The sequence below is a fragment of the Rattus norvegicus genome, chromosome 20 (assembly GCF_036323735.1).
Source record: "Rattus norvegicus strain BN/NHsdMcwi chromosome 20, GRCr8, whole genome shotgun sequence".
Taxonomy (NCBI): domain Eukaryota; kingdom Metazoa; phylum Chordata; class Mammalia; order Rodentia; family Muridae; genus Rattus; species Rattus norvegicus.
In genome coordinates this window covers 46,338,164-46,358,526 of record NC_086038.1, presented here as the reverse complement: position 1 = coordinate 46,358,526, position 20,363 = coordinate 46,338,164, and the positions used below count along the sequence as shown (strand labels likewise).

The 20,363-nt window shown below is 52.7% G+C and overlaps 1 protein-coding gene across 10 annotated transcripts in view; it reads right to left on the bottom strand.

The window, feature by feature from the left end:
• The window catches only part of Ak9 (adenylate kinase 9), a 216,438-nt gene that overhangs the window by 165,011 nt on the left and 31,064 nt on the right, over positions 1-20,363 (bottom strand). For 6 of the 10 annotated variants that reach the window (XR_005497738.2, XM_017601822.3, XM_008773020.3 and 3 more), the window contains 3 exons: positions 17,655-17,753; positions 15,626-15,765; positions 15,366-15,546 (listed from right to left, as the gene is read on the bottom strand). Coding sequence is in view for 9 of the 10 variants with exons in the window: in XM_017601822.3 (XP_017457311.2) it covers positions 15,366-15,546; positions 15,626-15,765; positions 17,655-17,753 (420 nt within the window). In the remaining variant the exon portion in view is untranslated. Of the gene's footprint in view, positions 1-15,365; positions 15,547-15,625; positions 15,766-17,654; positions 17,754-19,648; positions 20,190-20,363 lie in introns of those variants that run through there. The other 4 variants (XM_063279679.1, XM_017601825.3, XM_039099288.2 and 1 more) reach the window with 3 other exon arrangements.

Genomic DNA, 20,363 nt, shown 5'->3' with positions numbered 1-20,363 from the left:
CACAGCAGAGTAACCCGTGCAGACACACAGCAGAGTAACCCGTGCAGACACACAGCAGAGTAACCCGTGCAGACACACAGCAGAGTAACCCGTGCAGACACAGCAGAGTAACCCGGGGAGACACACAGCAGAGTAACCCGTGCAGACACACAGCAGAGTAACCCGTGCAGACACACAGCAGAGTAACCCGTGCAGACACACAGCAGAGTAACCCGTGCAGACACACAGCAGAGTAACCCGTGCAGACACACAGCAGAGTAACCCGTGCAGACACACAGCAGAGTAACCCGTGCAGACACACAGCAGAGTAACCCGGGGAGACACACAGCAGAGTAACCCGTGCAGACACACAGCAGAGTAACCCGTGCAGACACACAGCAGAGTAACCCGTGCAGACACACAGCAGAGTAACCCGTGCAGACACACAGCAGAGTAACCCGTGCAGACACACAGCAGAGTAACTCGTGCAGACACACAGCAGAGTAACCCGTGCAGACACAGCAGAGTAACCCGTGCAGACACACAGCAGAGTAACCCGTGCAGACACACAGCAGAGTAACCCGTGCAGACACACAGCAGAGTAACCCGTGCAGACACACAGCAGAGTAACCCGGGGAGACACACAGCAGAGTAACCCATGCAGACACACAGCAGAGTAACCCGTGCAGACACAGCAGAGTAACCCGTGCAGACACACAGCAGAGTAACCCGTGCAGACACAACAGAGTAACCCGGGGAGACACACAGCAGAGTAACCCGTGCAGACACACAGCAGAGTAACCCGTGCAGACACACAGCAGAGTAACCCGTGCAGACACACAGCAGAGTAACCCGTGCAGACACACAGCAGAGTAACCCGTGCAGACACAGCAGAGTAACCCGGGGAGACACACAGCAGAGTAACCCGTGCAGACACACAGCAGAGTAACCCGTGCAGACACACAGCAGAGTAACCCGTGCAGACACACAGCAGAGTAACCCGTGCAGACACACAGCAGAGTAACCCGTGCAGACACACAGCAGAGTAACCCGTGCAGACACACAGCAGAGTAACCCGTGCAGACACACAGCAGAGTAACCCGTGCAGACACACAGCAGAGTAACCCGTGCAGACACACAGCAGAGTAACCCGTGCAGACACACAGCAGAGTAACCCGTGCAGACACACAGCAGAGTAACCCGTGCAGACACACAGCAGAGTAACCCGTGCAGACACACAGCAGAGTAACCCGTGCAGACACACAGCAGAGTAACCCGTGCAGACACACAGCAGAGTAACCCCTGCAGACACACAGCAGAGTAACCCGTGCAGACACACAGCAGAGTAACCCGTGCAGACACACAGCAGAGTAACCCGTGCAGACACACAGCGGAGTAACACGTGCAGACACACAGCAGAGTAACACGTGCAGACACAGCAGAGTAACCCGTGCAGACACAGCAGAGTAACCCGTGCAGACACAGCAGAGTAACCCGTGCAGACACACAGCAGAGTAACCCGTGCAGACACACAGCAGAGTAACCCGTGCAGACACACAGCAGAGTAACCCCTGCAGACACACAGCAGAGTAACCCGTGCAGACACACAGCAGAGTAACCCGTGCAGACACACAGCAGAGTAACCCGTGCAGACACACAGCAGAGTAACACGTGCAGAACACAGCAGAGTAACACGTGCAGACACAGCAGAGTAACCCAAGACACACAGCAGAGTAACCCGGGGAGACACACAGCAGAGTAACCCGGGGAGACACACAGCAGAGTAACCCGTGCAGACACACAGCAGAGTAACGCGTGCAGACACACAGCAGAGTAACCCGTGCAGACACACAGCAGAGTAACCCGTGCAGACACACAGCACAGTAACCCGTGCAGACACACAGCAGAGTAACCCGTGCAGACACACAGCAGAGTAACACGTGCAGACACACAGCAGAGTAACACGTGCAGACACAGCAGAGTAACCCGTGTAGACACACAGCAGAGTAACCCGTGCAGACACACAGCAGAGTAACCCGGGGAGACACACAGCAGAGTAACCCGTGCAGACACACAGCAGAGTAACCCGTGCAGACACACAGCAGAGTAACCCGTGCAGACACACAGCAGAGTAACCCGTGCAGACACACAGCAGAGTAACCCGGGGAGACACACAGCAGAGTAACCCGTGCAGACACACAGCAGAGTAACCCGTGCAGACACACAGCAGAGTAACCCGTGCAGACACACAGCAGAGTAACCCGGGGAGACACACAGCAGAGTAACCCGTGCAGACACACAGCAGAGTAACCCGTGCAGACACACAGCAGAGTAACCCGTGCAGACACACAGCAGAGTAACCCGTGCAGACACACAGCAGAGTAACCCGTGCAGACACACAGCAGAGTAACCCGTGCAGACACACAGCAGAGTAACCCGTGCAGACACAGCAGAGTAACCCGTGCAGACACACAGCAGAGTAACCCGTGCAGACACACAGCAGAGTAACCCGGGGAGACACACAGCAGAGTAACCCATGCAGACACACAGCAGAGTAACCCGTGCAGACACAGCAGAGTAACCCGTGCAGACACACAGCAGAGTAACCCGTGCAGACACAACAGAGTAACCCGGGGAGACACACAGCAGAGTAACCCGTGCAGACACACAGCAGAGTAACCCGTGCAGACACACAGCAGAGTAACCCGTGCAGACACACAGCAGAGTAACCCGTGCAGACACACAGCAGAGTAACCCGTGCAGACACAGCAGAGTAACCCGGGGAGACACACAGCAGAGTAACCCGGGGAGACACACAGCAGAGTAACCCGTGCAGACACACAGCAGAGTAACCCGTGCAGACACACAGCAGAGTAACCCGTGCAGACACACAGCAGAGTAACCCGGGGAGACACACAGCAGAGTAACCCGTGCAGACACACAGCAGAGTAACCCGTGCAGACACACAGCAGAGTAACCCGTGCAGACACACAGCAGAGTAACCCGTGCAGACACACAGCAGAGTAACCCGGGGAGACACACAGCAGAGTAACCCGTGCAGACACACAGCAGAGTAACCCGTGCAGACACACAGCAGAGTAACCCGTGCAGACACACAGCAGAGTAACCCGGGGAGACACACAGCAGAGTAACCCGTGCAGACACACAGCAGAGTAACCCGTGCAGACACACAGCAGAGTAACCCGTGCAGACACACAGCAGAGTAACCCGTGCAGACACACAGCAGAGTAACCCGGGGAGACACACAGCAGAGTAACCCGTGCAGACACACAGCAGAGTAACCCGGGGAGACACACAGCAGAGTAACCCGTGCAGACACACAGCAGAGTAACCCGTGCAGACACAGCAGAGTAACCCGTGCAGACACAGCAGAGTAACCCGTGCAGACACACAGCAGAGTAACCCGTGCAGACACACAGCAGGTAACCCGTGCAGACACACAGCAGAGTAACCCGTGCAGACACACAGCAGAGTAACCCGGGGAGACACACAGCAGAGTAACCCGTGCAGACACACAGCAGAGTAACCCGTGCAGACACAGCAGAGTAACCCGTGCAGACACAGCAGAGTAACCCGTGCAGACACACAGCAGAGTAACCCGTGCAGACACACAGCAGAGTAACCCGTGCAGACACACAGCAGAGTAACCCGGGGAGACACACAGCAGAGTAACCCGTGCAGACACACAGCAGAGTAACCCGTGCAGACACACAGCAGAGTAACCCCTGCAGACACACAGCAGAGTAACCCGTGCAGACACACAGCAGAGTAACCCGTGCAGACACACAGCAGAGTAACCCGTGCAGACACACAGCAGAGTAACACGTGCAGAACACAGCAGAGTAACACGTGCAGACACAGCAGAGTAACCCAAGACACACAGCAGAGTAACCCGGGGAGACACACAGCAGAGTAACCCGGGGAGACACACAGCAGAGTAACCCGTGCAGACACACAGCAGAGTAACGCGTGCAGACACACAGCAGAGTAACCCGTGCAGACACACAGCAGAGTAACCCGTGCAGACACACAGCAGAGTAACCCGTGCAGACACACAGCAGAGTAACCCGTGCAGACACACAGCAGAGTAACACGTGCAGACACACAGCAGAGTAACACGTGCAGACACAGCAGAGTAACCCGTGTAGACACACAGCAGAGTAACCCGTGCAGACACACAGCAGAGTAACCCGGGGAGACACACAGCAGAGTAACCCGTGCAGACACACAGCAGAGTAACCCGTGCAGACACACAGCAGAGTAACCCGTGCAGACACACAGCAGAGTAACCCGTGCAGACACACAGCAGAGTAACCCGGGGAGACACACAGCAGAGTAACCCGTGCAGACACACAGCAGAGTAACCCGTGCAGACACACAGCAGAGTAACCCGTGCAGACACACAGCAGAGTAACCCGGGGAGACACACAGCAGAGTAACCCGTGCAGACACACAGCAGAGTAACCCGTGCAGACACACAGCAGAGTAACCCGTGCAGACACACAGCAGAGTAACCCGTGCAGACACACAGCAGAGTAACCCGTGCAGACACAGCAGAGTAACCCGTGCAGACACACAGCAGAATAACCCGTGCAGACACACAGCAGAGTAACCCGGGGAGACACACAGCAGAGTAACCCATGCAGACACACAGCAGAGTAACCCGTGCAGACACAGCAGAGTAACCCGTGCAGACACACAGCAGAGTAACCCGTGCAGACACAACAGAGTAACCCGGGGAGACACACAGCAGAGTAACCCGTGCAGACACACAGCAGAGTAACCCGTGCAGACACACAGCAGAGTAACCCGTGCAGACACACAGCAGAGTAACCCGTGCAGACACACAGCAGAGTAACCCGTGCAGACACAGCAGAGTAACCCGGGGAGACACACAGCAGAGTAACCCGGGGAGACACACAGCAGAGTAACCCGTGCAGACACACAGCAGAGTAACCCGTGCAGACACACAGCAGAGTAACCCGTGCAGACACACAGCAGAGTAACCCGGGGAGACACACAGCAGAGTAACCCGTGCAGACACACAGCAGAGTAACCCGTGCAGACACACAGCAGAGTAACCCGTGCAGACACACAGCAGAGTAACCCGTGCAGACACACAGCAGAGTAACCCGGGGAGACACACAGCAGAGTAACCCGTGCAGACACACAGCAGAGTAACCCGTGCAGACACACAGCAGAGTAACCCGTGCAGACACACAGCAGAGTAACCCGGGGAGACACACAGCAGAGTAACCCGTGCAGACACACAGCAGAGTAACCCGTGCAGACACACAGCAGAGTAACCCGTGCAGACACACAGCAGAGTAACCCGTGCAGACACACAGCAGAGTAACCCGGGGAGACACACAGCAGAGTAACCCGTGCAGACACACAGCAGAGTAACCCGGGGAGACACACAGCAGAGTAACCCGTGCAGACACACAGCAGAGTAACCCGTGCAGACACAGCAGAGTAACCCGTGCAGACACAGCAGAGTAACCCGTGCAGACACACAGCAGAGTAACCCGTGCAGACACACAGCAGGTAACCCGTGCAGACACACAGCAGAGTAACCCGTGCAGACACACAGCAGAGTAACCCGGGGAGACACACAGCAGAGTAACCCGTGCAGACACACAGCAGAGTAACCCGTGCAGACACAGCAGAGTAACCCGTGCAGACACAGCAGAGTAACCCGTGCAGACACACAGCAGAGTAACCCGTGCAGACACACAGCAGAGTAACCCGTGCAGACACACAGCAGAGTAACCCCTGCAGACACACAGCAGAGTAACCCGTGCAGACACACAGCAGAGTAACCCGTGCAGACACACAGCAGAGTAACCCGTGCAGACACACAGCAGAGTAACCCGTGCAGACACACAGCAGAGTAACACGTGCAGACACAGCAGAGTAACCCGTGCAGACACACAGCAGAGTAACCCGGGGAGACACACAGCAGAGTAACCCGGGGAGACACACAGCAGAGTAACCCGTGCAGACACACAGCAGAGTAACCCGTGCAGACACACAGCAGAGTAACCCGTGCAGACACACAGCAGAGTAACCCGTGCAGACACACAGCAGAGTAACACGTGCAGACACACAGCAGAGTAACCCGTGCAGACACACAGCAGAGTAACCCGTGCAGACACAACAGAGTAACCCGGGGAGACACACAGCAGAGTAACCCGTGCAGACACACAGCAGAGTAACCCATGCAGACACACAGCAGAGTAACCCGTGCAGACACACAGCAGAGTAACCCGTGCAGACACACAGCAGAGTAACCCGTGCAGACACACAGCAGAGTAACACGTGCAGACACACAGCAGAGTAACCCGTGCAGACACAACAGATTAACCCGGGGAGACACACAGCAGAGTAACCCGTGCAGACACACAGCAGAGTAACCCGTGCAGACACACAGCAGAGTGACCCCTGCAGACACACAGCAGAGTAACCCGTGCAGACACACAGCAGAGTAACCCGTGCAGACACAGCAGAGTAACCCGGGGAGACACACAGCAGAGTAACCCGGGGAGACACACAGCAGAGTAACCCGTGCAGACACACAGCAGAGTAACCCGTGCAGACACACAGCAGAGTAACCCGTGCAGACACACAGCAGAGTAACCCGTGCAGACACACAGCAGAGTAACCCGTGCAGACACACAGCAGAGTAACCCGTGCAGACACACAGCAGAGTAACCCGTGCAGACACACAGCAGAGTAACCCGTGCAGACACACAGCAGAGTAACCCGTGCAGACACACAGCAGAGTAACCCGTGCAGACACACAGCAGAGTAACCCGTGCAGACACACAGCAGAGTAACCCGTGCAGACACACAGCAGAGTAACCCGTGCAGACACACAGCAGAGTAACCCGTGCAGACACACAGCAGAGTAACCCGTGCAGACACACAGCAGAGTAACCCGTGCAGACACAGCAGAGTAACCCGTGCAGACACAGCAGAGTAACCCGTGCAGACACACAGCAGAGTAACCCGTGCAGACACACAGCAGAGTAACCCGTGCAGACACACAGCAGAGTAACCCCTGCAGACACACAGCAGAGTAACCCGTGCAGACACACAGCAGAGTAACCCGTGCAGACACACAGCAGAGTAACCCGTGCAGACACACAGCAGAGTAACACGTGCAGACACACAGCAGAGTAACACGTGCAGACACAGCAGAGTAACCCGTGCAGACACACAGCAGAGTAACCCGGGAAGACACACAGCAGAGTAACCCGTGCAGACACACAGCAGAGTAACCCGTGCAGACACACAGCAGAGTAACCCGTGCAGACACACAGCAGAGTAACCCGTGCAGACACACAGCAGAGTAACCCGTGCAGACACACAGCAGAGTAACCCGTGCAGACACACAGCAGAGTAACCCGTGCAGACACACAGCAGAGTAACCCGTGCAGACACACAGCAGAGTAACCCGTGCAGACACACAGCAGAGTAACCCGTGCAGACACACAGCAGAGTAACCCGTGCAGACACACAGCAGAGTAACCCGGGGAGACACACAGCAGAGTAACCCGTGCAGACACAGCAGAGTAACCCGGGGAGACACACAGCAGAGTAACCCGTGCAGACACACAGCAGAGTAACCCGTGCAGACACACAGCAGAGTAACCCGAGCAGACACACAGCAGAGTAACCCGTGCAGACACACAGCATAGTAACCCGTGCAGACACAGCAGAGTAACCCGGGGAGACACACAGCAGAGTAACCCGTGCAGACACACAGCAGAGTAACCCGTGCAGACACACAGCAGAGTAACCCGTGCAGACACACAGCAGAGTAACCCGTGCAGACACACAGCAGAGTAACCCGTGCAGACACACAGCAGAGTAACCCGTGCAGACACACAGCAGAGTAACCCGTGCAGACACACAGCAGAGTAACCCGTGCAGACACACAGCAGAGTAACCCGTGCAGACACACAGCAGAGTAACCCGGGGAGACACACAGCAGAGTAACCCGTGCAGACACACAGCAGAGTAACCCGTGCAGACACATAGCAGAGTAACCCGTGCAGACACACAGCAGAGTAACCCGTGCAGACACACAGCAGAGTAACCCGTGCAGACACACAGCAGAGTAACCCGTGCAGACACACAGCAGAGTAACCCGTGCAGACACACAGCAGAGTAACCCGTGCAGACACACAGCAGAGTAACCCGTGCAGACACACAGCAGAGTAACCCGTGCAGACACACAGCAGAGTAACCCGTGCAGACACAGCAGAGTAACCCGTGCAGACACAGCAGAGTAACCCGTGCAGACACACAGCAGAGTAACCCGTGCAGACACACAGCAGAGTAACCCGTGCAGACACACAGCAGAGTAACCCCTGCAGACACACAGCAGAGTAACCCGTGCAGACACACAGCAGAGTAACCCGTGCAGACACACAGCAGAGTAACCCGTGCAGACACACAGCAGAGTTACACGTGCAGACACACAGCAGAGTAACACGTGCAGACACAGCAGAGTAACCCGTGCAGACACACAGCAGAGTAACCCGGGGAGACACACAGCAGAGTAACCCGGGGAGACACACTGCAGAGTAACCCGTGCAGACACACAGCAGAGTAACCCGTGCAGACACACAGCAGAGTAACCCGTGCAGACACACAGCAGAGTAACCCGTGCAGACACACAGCAGAGTAACCCGTGCAGACACACAGCAGAGTAACCCGTGCAGACACACAGCAGAGTAACACGTGCAGACACACAGCAGAGTAACACGTGCAGACACAGCAGAGTAACCCGTGCAGACACACAGCAGAGTAACCCGTGCAGACACACAGCAGAGTAACCCGGGGAGACACACAGCAGAGTAACCCGTGCACACACAGCAGAGTAACCCGTGCAGACACACAGCAGAGTAACCCGTGCAGACACACAGCAGAGTAACCCGTGCAGACACACAGCAGAGTAACCCGTGCAGACACACAGCAGAGTAACCCGTGCAGACACACAGCAGAGTAACCCGTGCAGACACACAGCAGAGTAACCCGTGCAGACACACAGCAGAGTAACCCGTGCAGACACACAGCAGAGTAACCCGTGCAGACACACAGCAGAGTAACCCGTGCAGACACACAGCAGAGTAACCCGTGCAGACACAGCAGAGTAACCCGGGGAGACACACAGCAGAGTAACCCGTGCAGACACAGCAGAGTAACCCGGGGAGACACACAGCAGAGTAACCCGTGCAGACACACAGCAGAGTAACCCGTGCAGACACACAGCAGAATAACCCGTGCAGACACACAGCAGAGTAACCCGTGCAGACACACAGCATAGTAACCCGTGCAGACACAGCAGAGTAACCCGGGGAGACACACAGCAGAGTAACCCGTGCAGACACACAGCAGAGTAACCCGTGCAGACACACAGCAGAGTAACCCGTGCAGACACACAGCAGAGTAACCCGTGCAGACACACAGCAGAGTAACCCGTGCAGACACACAGCAGAGTAACCCGTGCAGACACACAGCAGAGTAACCCGTGCAGACACACAGCAGAGTAACCCGTGCAGACACACAGCAGAGTAACCCGGGGAGACACACAGCAGAGTAACCCGTGCAGACACACAGCAGAGTAACCCGTGCAGACACACAGCAGAGTAACCCGTGCAGACACACAGCAGAGTAACCCGTGCAGACACACAGCAGAGTAACCCGTGCAGACACACAGCAGAGTAACCCGTGCAGACACACAGCAGAGTAACCCGTGCAGACACACAGCAGAGTAACCCGTGCAGACACACAGCAGAGTAACCCGGGGAGACACACAGCAGAGTAACCCGTGCAGACACACAGCAGAGTAACCCGTGCAGACACACAGCAGAGTAACCCGTGCAGACACACAGCAGAGTAACCCGTGCAGACACACAGCAGAGTAACCCGTGCAGACACACAGCAGAGTAACCCGTGCAGACACACAGCAGAGTAACCCGTGAAGACACACAGCAGAGTAACCCGTGCAGACACACAGCAGAGTAACCCGTGCAGACACACAGCAGAGTAACCCGTGCAGACACACAGCAGAGTAACCCGTGCAGACACACAGCAGAGTAACCCGTGCAGACACACAGCAGAGTAACCCGTGCAGACACACAGCAGAGTAACCCGTGCAGACACACAGCAGAGTAACCCGTGCAGACACACAGCAGAGTAACCCGTGCAGACACACAGCAGAGTAACCCGTGCAGACACACAGCAGAGTAACCCGTGCAGACACACAGCAGAGTAACCCGTGCAGACACACAGCAGAGTAACCCGTGCAGACACAGCAGAGTAACCCGGGGAGACACACAGCAGAGTAACCCGTGCAGACACAGCAGAGTAACCCGGGGAGACACACAGCAGAGTAACCCGTGCAGACACACAGCAGAGTAACCCGGGCAGACACACAGCAGAGTAACCCGTGCAGACACACAGCAGAGTAACCCGTGCAGACACACAGAGAGTAACCCGTGCAGACACAGCAGAGTAACCCGGGGAGACACACAGCAGAGTAACCCGTGCAGACACACAGCAGAGTAACCCGTGCAGACACACAGCAGAGTAACCCGTGCAGACACACAGCAGAGTAACCCGTGCAGACACACAGCAGAGTAACCCGTGCAGACACACAGCAGAGTAACCCGTGCAGACACAGCAGAGTAACCCGGGGAGACACACAGCAGAGTAACCCGTGCAGACACACAGCAGAGTAACCCGTGCAGACACACAGCAGAGTAACCCGTGCAGACACACAGCAGAGTAACCCGTGCAGACACACAGCAGAGTAACCCGTGCAGACACACAGCAGAGTAACCCGTGCAGACACACAGCAGAGTAACCCGTGCAGACACACAGCAGAGTAACCCGTGCAGACACACAGCAGAGTAACCCGTGCAGACACACAGCAGAGTAACCCGGGGAGACACACAGCAGAGTAACCCGTGCAGACACACAGCAGAGTAACCCGTGCAGACACACAGCAGAGTAACTCGTGCAGACACACAGCAGAGTAACCCGTGCAGACACACAGCAGAGTAACCCGTGCAGACACACAGCAGAGTAACCCGTGCAGACACACAGCAGAGTAACCCGTGCAGACACACAGCAGAGTAACCCGTGCAGACACACAGCAGAGTAACCCGGGGAGACACACAGCAGAGTAACCCGTGCAGACACACAGCAGAGTAACCCGTGCAGACACAGCAGAGTAACCCGGGGAGACACACAGCAGAGTAACCCGTGCAGACACACAGCAGAGTAACCCGTGCAGACACACAGCAGAGTAACCCGTGCAGACACACAGCAGAGTAACCCGGGGAGACACACAGCAGAGTAACCCGTGCAGACACACAGCAGAGTAACCCGTGCAGACACACAGCAGAGTAACCCGTGCAGACACACAGCAGAGTAACCCGTGCAGACACACAGCAGAGTAACCCGTGCAGACACACAGCAGAGTAACCCGTGCAGACACACAGCAGAGTAACCCGTGCAGACACACAGCAGAGTAACCCGTGCAGACACACAGCAGAGTAACCCGTGCAGACACACAGCAGAGTAACCCGTGCAGACACACAGCAGAGTAACCCGGGAGACACACAGCAGAGTAACCCGGGGAGACACACAGCAGAGTAACCCGTGCAGACACACAGCAGAGTAACCCGTGCAGACACACAGCAGAGTAACCCGTGCAGACACACAGCAGAGTAACCCGTGCAGACACACAGCAGAGTAACCCGTGCAGACACACAGCAGAGTAACCCGTGCAGACACACAGCAGAGTAACACGTGCAGACACACAGCAGAGTAACACGTGCAGACACAGCAGAGTAACCCGTGCAGACACACAGCAGAGTAACCCGTGCAGACACACAGCAGAGTAACCCGGGGAGACACACAGCAGAGTAACCCGTGCAGACACACAGCAGAGTAACCCGTGCAGACACACAGCAGAGTAACCCGTGCAGACACACAGCAGAGTAACCCGTGCAGACACACAGCAGAGTAACCCGTGCAGACACACAGCAGAGTAACCCGTGCAGACACACAGCAGAGTAACCCGTGCAGACACACAGCAGAGTAACCCGTGCAGACACACAGCAGAGTAACCCGTGCAGACACAGCAGAGTAACCCGTGCAGACACAGCAGAGTAACCCGGGGAGACACACAGCAGAGTAACCCGTGCAGACACAGCAGACTAACCCGGGGAGACACACAGCAGAGTAACCCGTGCAGACACACAGCAGAGTAACCCGTGCAGACACACAGCAGAGTAACCCGTGCAGACACACAGCAGAGTAACCCGTGCAGACACACAGCAGAGTAACCCGTGCAGACACAGCAGAGTAACCCGGGGAGACACACAGCAGAGTAACCCGTGCAGACACACAGCAGAGTAACCCGTGCAGACACACAGCAGAGTAACCCGTGCAGACACACAGCAGAGTAACCCGTGCAGACACACAGCAGAGTAACCCGTGCAGACACACAGCAGAGTAACCCATGCAGACACACAGCAGAGTAACCCGTGCAGACACACAGCAGAGTAACCCGTGCAGACACACAGCAGAGTAACCCGTGCAGACACACAGCAGAGTAACCCGTGCAGACACACAGCAGAGTAACCCGTGCAGACACACAGCAGAGTAACCCGTGCAGACACACAGCAGAGTAACCCGTGCAGACACACAGCAGAGTAACCCGTGCAGACACAGCAGAGTAACCCGTGCAGACACAGCAGAGTAACCCGGGGAGACACACAGCAGAGTAACCCGTGCAGACACAGCAGACTAACCCGGGGAGACACACAGCAGAGTAACCCGTGCAGACACACAGCAGAGTAACCCGTGCAGACACACAGCAGAGTAACCCGTGCAGACACACAGCAGAGTAACCCGTGCAGACACACAGCAGAGTAACCCGTGCAGACACAGCAGAGTAACCCGGGGAGACACACAGCAGAGTAACCCGTGCAGACACACAGCAGAGTAACCCGTGCAGACACACAGCAGAGTAACCCGTGCAGACACACAGCAGAGTAACCCGTGCAGACACACAGCAGAGTAACCCGTGCAGACACACAGCAGAGTAACCCGTGCAGACACACAGCAGAGTAACCCGTGCAGACACACAGCAGAGTAACCCGTGCAGACACACAGCAGAGTAACCCGTGCAGACACACAGCAGAGTAACCCGGGGAGACACACAGCAGAGTAACCCGTGCAGACACACAGCAGAGTAACCCGTGCAGACACACAGCAGAGTAACTCGTGCAGACACACAGCAGAGTAACCCGTGCAGACACACAGCAGAGTAACCCGTGCAGACACACAGCAGAGTAACCCGTGCAGACACACAGCAGAGTAACCCGTGCAGACACACAGCAGAGTAACCCGTGCAGACACACAGCAGAGTAACCCGGGGAGACACACAGCAGAGTAACCCGTGCAGACACACAGCAGAGTAACCCGTGCAGACACAGCAGAGTAACCCGGGGAGACACACAGCAGAGTAACCCGTGCAGACACACAGCAGAGTAACCCGTGCAGACACACAGCAGAGTAACCCGTGCAGACACACAGCAGAGTAACCCGGGGAGACACACAGCAGAGTAACCCGTGCAGACACACAGCAGAGTAACCCGTGCAGACACACAGCAGAGTAACCCGTGCAGACACACAGCAGAGTAACCCGTGCAGACACACAGCAGAGTAACCCGGGAGACACACAGCAGAGTAACCCGGGGAGACACACAGCAGAGTAACCCGTGCAGACACACAGCAGAGTAACCCGTGCAGACACACAGCAGAGTAACCCATGCAGACACACAGCAGAGTAACCCGGGGAGACACACAGCAGAGTAACCCGTGCAGACACAGCAGAGTAACCCGTGCAGACACAGCAGAGTAACCCGTGCAGACACACAGCAGAGTAACCCGTGCAGACACAGCAGAGTAACCCGTGCAGACACACAGCAGAGTAACCCGTGCAGACACACAGCAGAGTAACCCGGGGAGACACACAGCAGAGTAACCCGGGGAGACACACAGCAGAGTAACCCGTGCAGACACACAGCAGAGTAACCCGTGCAGACACACAGCAGAGTAACCCGGGGAGAACAAGTCTCGGGTCTTTCCGGTTAGTGTCTTAGGAGCAGTACACAACGCCGTGTGCGTCTTTCGCACACACGCATGCTCTGGAAATATTCATGCTCTGGAAATCCATCTAATTGGTTGGACTGTTGTTGGTACTTAAGAGTATGCATGTGCTCCTGCATATGAACAGATAATTCCAAACTACTCCTCTAATGTATAACCCCACGGCTGACTACAGTGGCTGTCATTATCCCATATCCCTGCCAACACTTCCTAAAGCAAATCCCCCTCATTTTAACCATGCTGGTGTGTGTCTGATAATGTCTTGTTTACCCGGTGACTAGGGAAGTCAAACATCTCCATGTTTATTGGACACTCAGACACTGCCTTTTTGAAATGGGTGTTCATCTATCTTGACCATTTTTTATTGTATTTCTTATATTTTAGAAGTTTCTTACAGTGTTCATGTTTGGGTGTCATTTTTTTGTTTTATAAACAGCACAGATATTTTCTACCATTTTGTGGTTACTGTTTCATTTTTAATGGCATTTGCCCCCTTTTCCATATCCGTTTTTTGTTTTAAAACTACTGCTCCCGGGGCTGGAGAGATGGCTCAGCGGTTAAGAGCAACGGACTGCTCTTCCAGAGGTCATGAGTTCAATTCCCAGCAACCACATGGTGGCTCACAACCATCTGTAAGGAGATCTAATGCCCTCTTCTGGTGTATCTGAGGACAGCTATAGTATATATAATAAATAAATTTATTTAAAAAAAAACAAAAAAAACCCCAAAAACCAAACAAACAAACAAAAATAACCTACTGCTCCCCCTTTCTTTTCCTTGGGCTAAGAGGTTTTTTGTTTTTGTTTTTGTTTTTTTAACTTGTTTATTTTTACAAAGAACCAAAATTTTGTTACATTGCTTCTTTGTATTTTGTCTTTTGGTCTCTATTTCTTCCCTAACTTCTGTTAGTGATTTTGGGTTCAACTGGAACTTGCAAATGAGTTGCAGGCTCGTAAGGACTGTGGGTGAGCCCCGGCGTGGGCGTGTCCTGATTGCCCCTGTCTTCTCTCCAGGGCCACCTGGCTTACCTTCCTGAGGCTCTCTCTGACAATCCGGAGGATGCCTTCCGCACAGCAACCCCAGTGCCCGATGGAAAGTTATGAAAACCAAGCTCAACTAAAATTCTACAGAATTTTACAGAAAACAGGGGCTCCACAAGTAGTTACCTTTGCTTTGAAGTGTTCTGCAATCAGGTTGGCCAGTGTGGTTTTCCCTGAGTGGTTGGGTCCAAAGATAAAGACTTTGCAAGGTGGCAACGGCATAGGTGGTAGGAGGAAGGGACGGGGGTTCAGCAAGAACAATTTTAATGTTTCTTCCGAAGAAAGGCAGTACATTTTACCTAGAAAACTTAAAACACACCGCGAGAGTAAACAATTTAAAGTGCCACGGGCAGCTTTAAAACGTAGGCTCTGGAAAGCTTACTAACCTCACGGAAAAGTCTGCTGCTCCTGGATAAATGTTCCCATCCTTTAAGGACACCGGGCAAGCCCGCGCCCACTTGCTTCGGTTCCATCTATACCTTGGCCCCATGAGTTTATAAGACGACACTGTGCGGAACAGCTCTTCCTGTGAACCGCAGACACTATCCTTAGGAACACGAACCTAAGCTTTGCAGACATCGGTGGTACCAAATATTTGACCTTTATTTGATAGCAGTTTACTATTTAAGGAACAGTTTAGAATGCACATTTTGGCTTTGGGGGCGTGTGGTGATTTGAATATGCTTGGCCCAGGGAATGACACTGTTAGGTGTGGCCTTGTTGGAGTAGGTGTCTGCTCCTGGCTTCCTTTGGATGAAAATGTGGAACTCTCAGCTCCTCCAGCGCCATGCCTGCCTGGACACTGCCATGCTTCCTGCCATGATGATACTGGGCTGAACCTCTGAATTGTGAGCCAGCCCCAGTTAAATGCAGTCCTTTATAAGAGTTGCACACATACGCACACTCACGCTCACACACATATACGTGCACATGGACACACACACATACATACACACTCACACACACACCCTTGCACACATACACACAGTCACACACATAGGTGCACATGCACACACACGCATACAGTCACACTCACACACACACACACATACACGCAAACACACCCATACGCACATAAACTCATACACTCACAGACACATATGCGCACAGGTACACGGACACACGCGCACACACACATGTACACACACACATACACACATACACACGCACACGCACAAGTCCCTACCTGTGGACTGTCACATGGCCTCAGTTAGATTACAGGTTCGACTTCCTTTCTCCTGATAAGAACCCGTTCTGCTGGCACCTGAGATTCCCGAAGTGCTTCTCCACGCTACTGAGGCAGTACCGTCCCTGAGCCCTCAGTCAGTGACCTTTGCCCATCCTGGATGTTCCTACCCCGAGTCCCCCAAATTATATAGGCCAAGTAAAGCCGATCTGCCTCCCGGTGACTGGCTGCTCCCTAGGTGTCTTCTATGTACTCACAAGGCTTCCTGACCCCCAGTCTCTCTTTCTGCTTCCTTTTCCCTCCGTGGCCAATATTGGCCTATGACCCCCAGGGTGAATGAGGGTCACACCTGCTGCCCACGGTGGTCAGAAAAGGGGATCAGATTGTCTGGAACTGGAGTCACAGATGGGCACTGGGAACTCTATCTGGAGTCGGTTGCACTCGAAACAACTGAGCTCTCTCTCCATTCCCACAAGGCTCTCAGAATTGATTGGCCGTAGGACACCATTTTGGACCACGGAGATGAGCCATTCTGATGAACACATTCACAACTCCTGGCATCAAAGCAAAGCAGGGCAAAAGCTCCCATAACTGCTTCCCCAGACTCTGTGCCCACCTCCCTTCTTCTGCTGTACCAGAGTCCACCTGCACTGACCTGCCGTGACCTCTGGGTTTTGTCGTGCCGCATATCAAAACGACTTCTGCGACTATTAGCCTATTTGAATTTTGGGATCTACTAACAATTCCACTATATCAAATTTTCTATGCACATAGGCTAAGTTAGTCTTCCCCAGGTACATCAAACCCTCAAACTAACAGTGCTTGTGTCTCTTATTCAGACATCTCTTATACTGGAGTTAATATCACAAATAATATTGTGCTCAGACTGTAGCTTCTTCCTAGAAGATGTCTTTTTTAAATTATATATACATATATATACATATATATATATCACATGACTTCTCTATCTGCATGCATACTTGCATGCCAAAAGAAGGCACCAGATCCCATTACAGATGGTTGAGAGTCACCATGTAGCTGCTAGGAATCGAACTCATGACCTCAGGACCTTTGGAAGGGCAGCCAGTTCTCTTAGCCACTGGGCCACCCCTTCACTCCCTGAAGGGATATCTTTATGGAGAGAGCGCTATCCCTTAGATCTTAGGAGATGCTGGGACACGGTAAGGTGCAGCAGTATGCGTTCGGGCAGGCAGGTCGGTTGAACTTACAGTGTCAATTATGTCCGTCATCTCCTCTTCTGTGCCCTGAAGCTTGGTTATGATGGCTGCCCGCCGCACGTTCAAGTACTTCAGCCGCTCTATGACCGTCTGAGTGTGAGGAAAGAACGTTTGCTCTCATTGGCACTTGAGCATGGCAAATGTTATGAAAAAGTCGTGGGCTCATGCTTCTTCCGAGACTCTGTGTGGAATCTACTCTCAGTCTTCCCCGGCTTCTATGCATCGCCGAGATCTTTGGTGTTTCCTTTACATATCTATCTATCTATATATATCTATATATATGCATATGTATATGTATGCATATACATACATAGCAATATATTGCAGATAATATAGAAATATGTAAAACACATACTATACATTTATAAATCCATATATCATAAATATAATATATAAATTTAAGATATATTGGGGTTGGGGATTTAGCTCAGTGGTAGAGCGCTTGCCTAGGAAGTGCAAGGCCCTGGGTTCAGTCCCCAGCTCCGAAAAAAAGAACCAAAAAAAAAAGATATATAAATATGATATTTATGTAATATATTATAAATATAGCATATTTATAATATATAGATATAGATATACATAATATATAAAATACTTAATATGCATAAGTAAATTCAAATATAAGATACTTATATATGATGTTACACATATTATATATAATTTTATATTACCTATTAAATGATATATATTGTATAAACATATATTATTTAAATATATGTATTTATTTTATTATATATTACATAATATGTGTTTATAAAATATATTACATAATACAAAATGTATTACATATATTTAAATGTATGTGGTATATATTATATAAATATATATGAAAAATGTTGGTTTTTTGAGGCCAAGTTTCATGCATTGACGGCTATCTTTGAACTTGTTCTGTGGTTGAGGGTGATTTTGCGTTGAGGACTGCCTGTCTCTCCTTCCTCAGTGCTGGGATTGCAGGCATATGGCACCACACAGTGTACTGTACAGGAGATAAGACCTGCAGTTTCATGCTGCTAGGCAAGCACTGGAATAACTGGGCCCTAGTCCCAGTTTGCTGGTGTTCCTTGGTGGCTTGTATATGCTTGGCTATACACACACTCTCTCTCCCTCTGATGTCACGCTGCAGTGCAGTGCAGTGCTCTCTCTCTCTCTCCTTTCTCTCTCTCTCTCTCTCTCTCTCTCTCTCTCTCTCTCTCTCTCTCTCTCTCTTCCTCTGGTGTCATACCACAGTGCATGGCTACGTTCTGTCCCTCTGATGTCAACACCGCAGTTCATGGCTGTGCTCTCTCTCTCTCTCTCTCTCTCTCTCCCTCTGATTTCACACTGCAGTGCATGGCTGTGCTCTCTCTCTCTCTCTCTCTCTCTCTCTCTCTGATGTCACGCTGCAGTGTATGGCTGTTCTCTCTCTCTCTCTCTCTCTCTCTGATATCACGCTGCAGTGTATGGCTGTTCTCTCTCTCTCTCTCTCTCTCTCTCTCTCTCTCTCTCTCTCTCCCCCTCTGATTTCACACTGCAGTGCATGGCTGCGCTCTCTCTCTCTCTCTCTCCCTCTCCCTCTGATTTCACACCGCAGTGCATAGCTGTGCTCTCTCTCCCGCTGATGTCACACTGGAATGAGAACCACAGAGAACAGCTGTGGCAGATGTCGCTGTTAGATCCAATTAGAAGAAGACTGAACATGACCACCGGCTTTGGCAAAGAGGAGAGAGAGCTTTGTAGCCTTGTAGGCACTTGTTCCACATGAGGTCTTATTTGTCCCTGGTCTGGCCCCACCACTGGTATCCTGATCATGGTGCTACCTGTGATCAGCCATTGTCTTCACTCTTCCCCTTCGTCCCCTTGCTAAGTTGCTGACCAGGTCCCACCAGGCACACCTCCCGAAGCAGTCCTCACACTACCTCTTTTGCACAATCCTGCTCATTACCAGGGTAGGTTAGGCCACCATCTTCTGCTGGATTGACCATGAGAACCACAGGTAGTCAACTTACCACCAGTTTGTGTCTCCTTTACTTTTTCCTCATGGGGAAGTCTGGGTAGATTTTCTTTTGTTCCTGGTTTTAAAGCTTTCACTGGTTGCCCGTTCCCTCATGATGAGATCTGAACTCTTCCACTGACAGCGTTCTATAGAACTGGTTCTATAGAACTCTGGGACTACCCCACACTCCCTACCTCATCCTGGTCTCAGCCCTAAGGTTGGTTCCGGTTCTTTCTGATCCGTGGGCATTTGGACAGACTCTTCTCTCAGCAGAGAATGTGTCCCATCCTCTCCTCCATCAAGCCTTCAGGGTCTAATTCTTACTCCTCCTTGAGTGGAATCCACCCAGATGAGCATCGGGCACTGTCCTTCTAGCACAAGCCCCTGAACTACCTTACGCTTGTGACTGTAATGCAAACTGACACTTGTGAACTTATTTTCCTAATACATTGGATGCTTATATAAGGGGAGGGACTGATGGATTCATCAGCTTCTTTTCCATACGTACTCCCATAATCAATATTATGCTAGGTGTGTATGAGATTTAAAAAATAGTTATTGTGTTTGTGTTATTAATTAATATGAGGCACTAGGCATTAGACCTAGAATTTTATTCCCAACAAAAAGCTTCGGCCATCGTAGTGGGTAAAGTAGCATCTGTTCCGGTTGTAAGTTGCACACCCTCAATGACTGTGGATGCCAGCATCCACGCCCTCACTGACTGGATG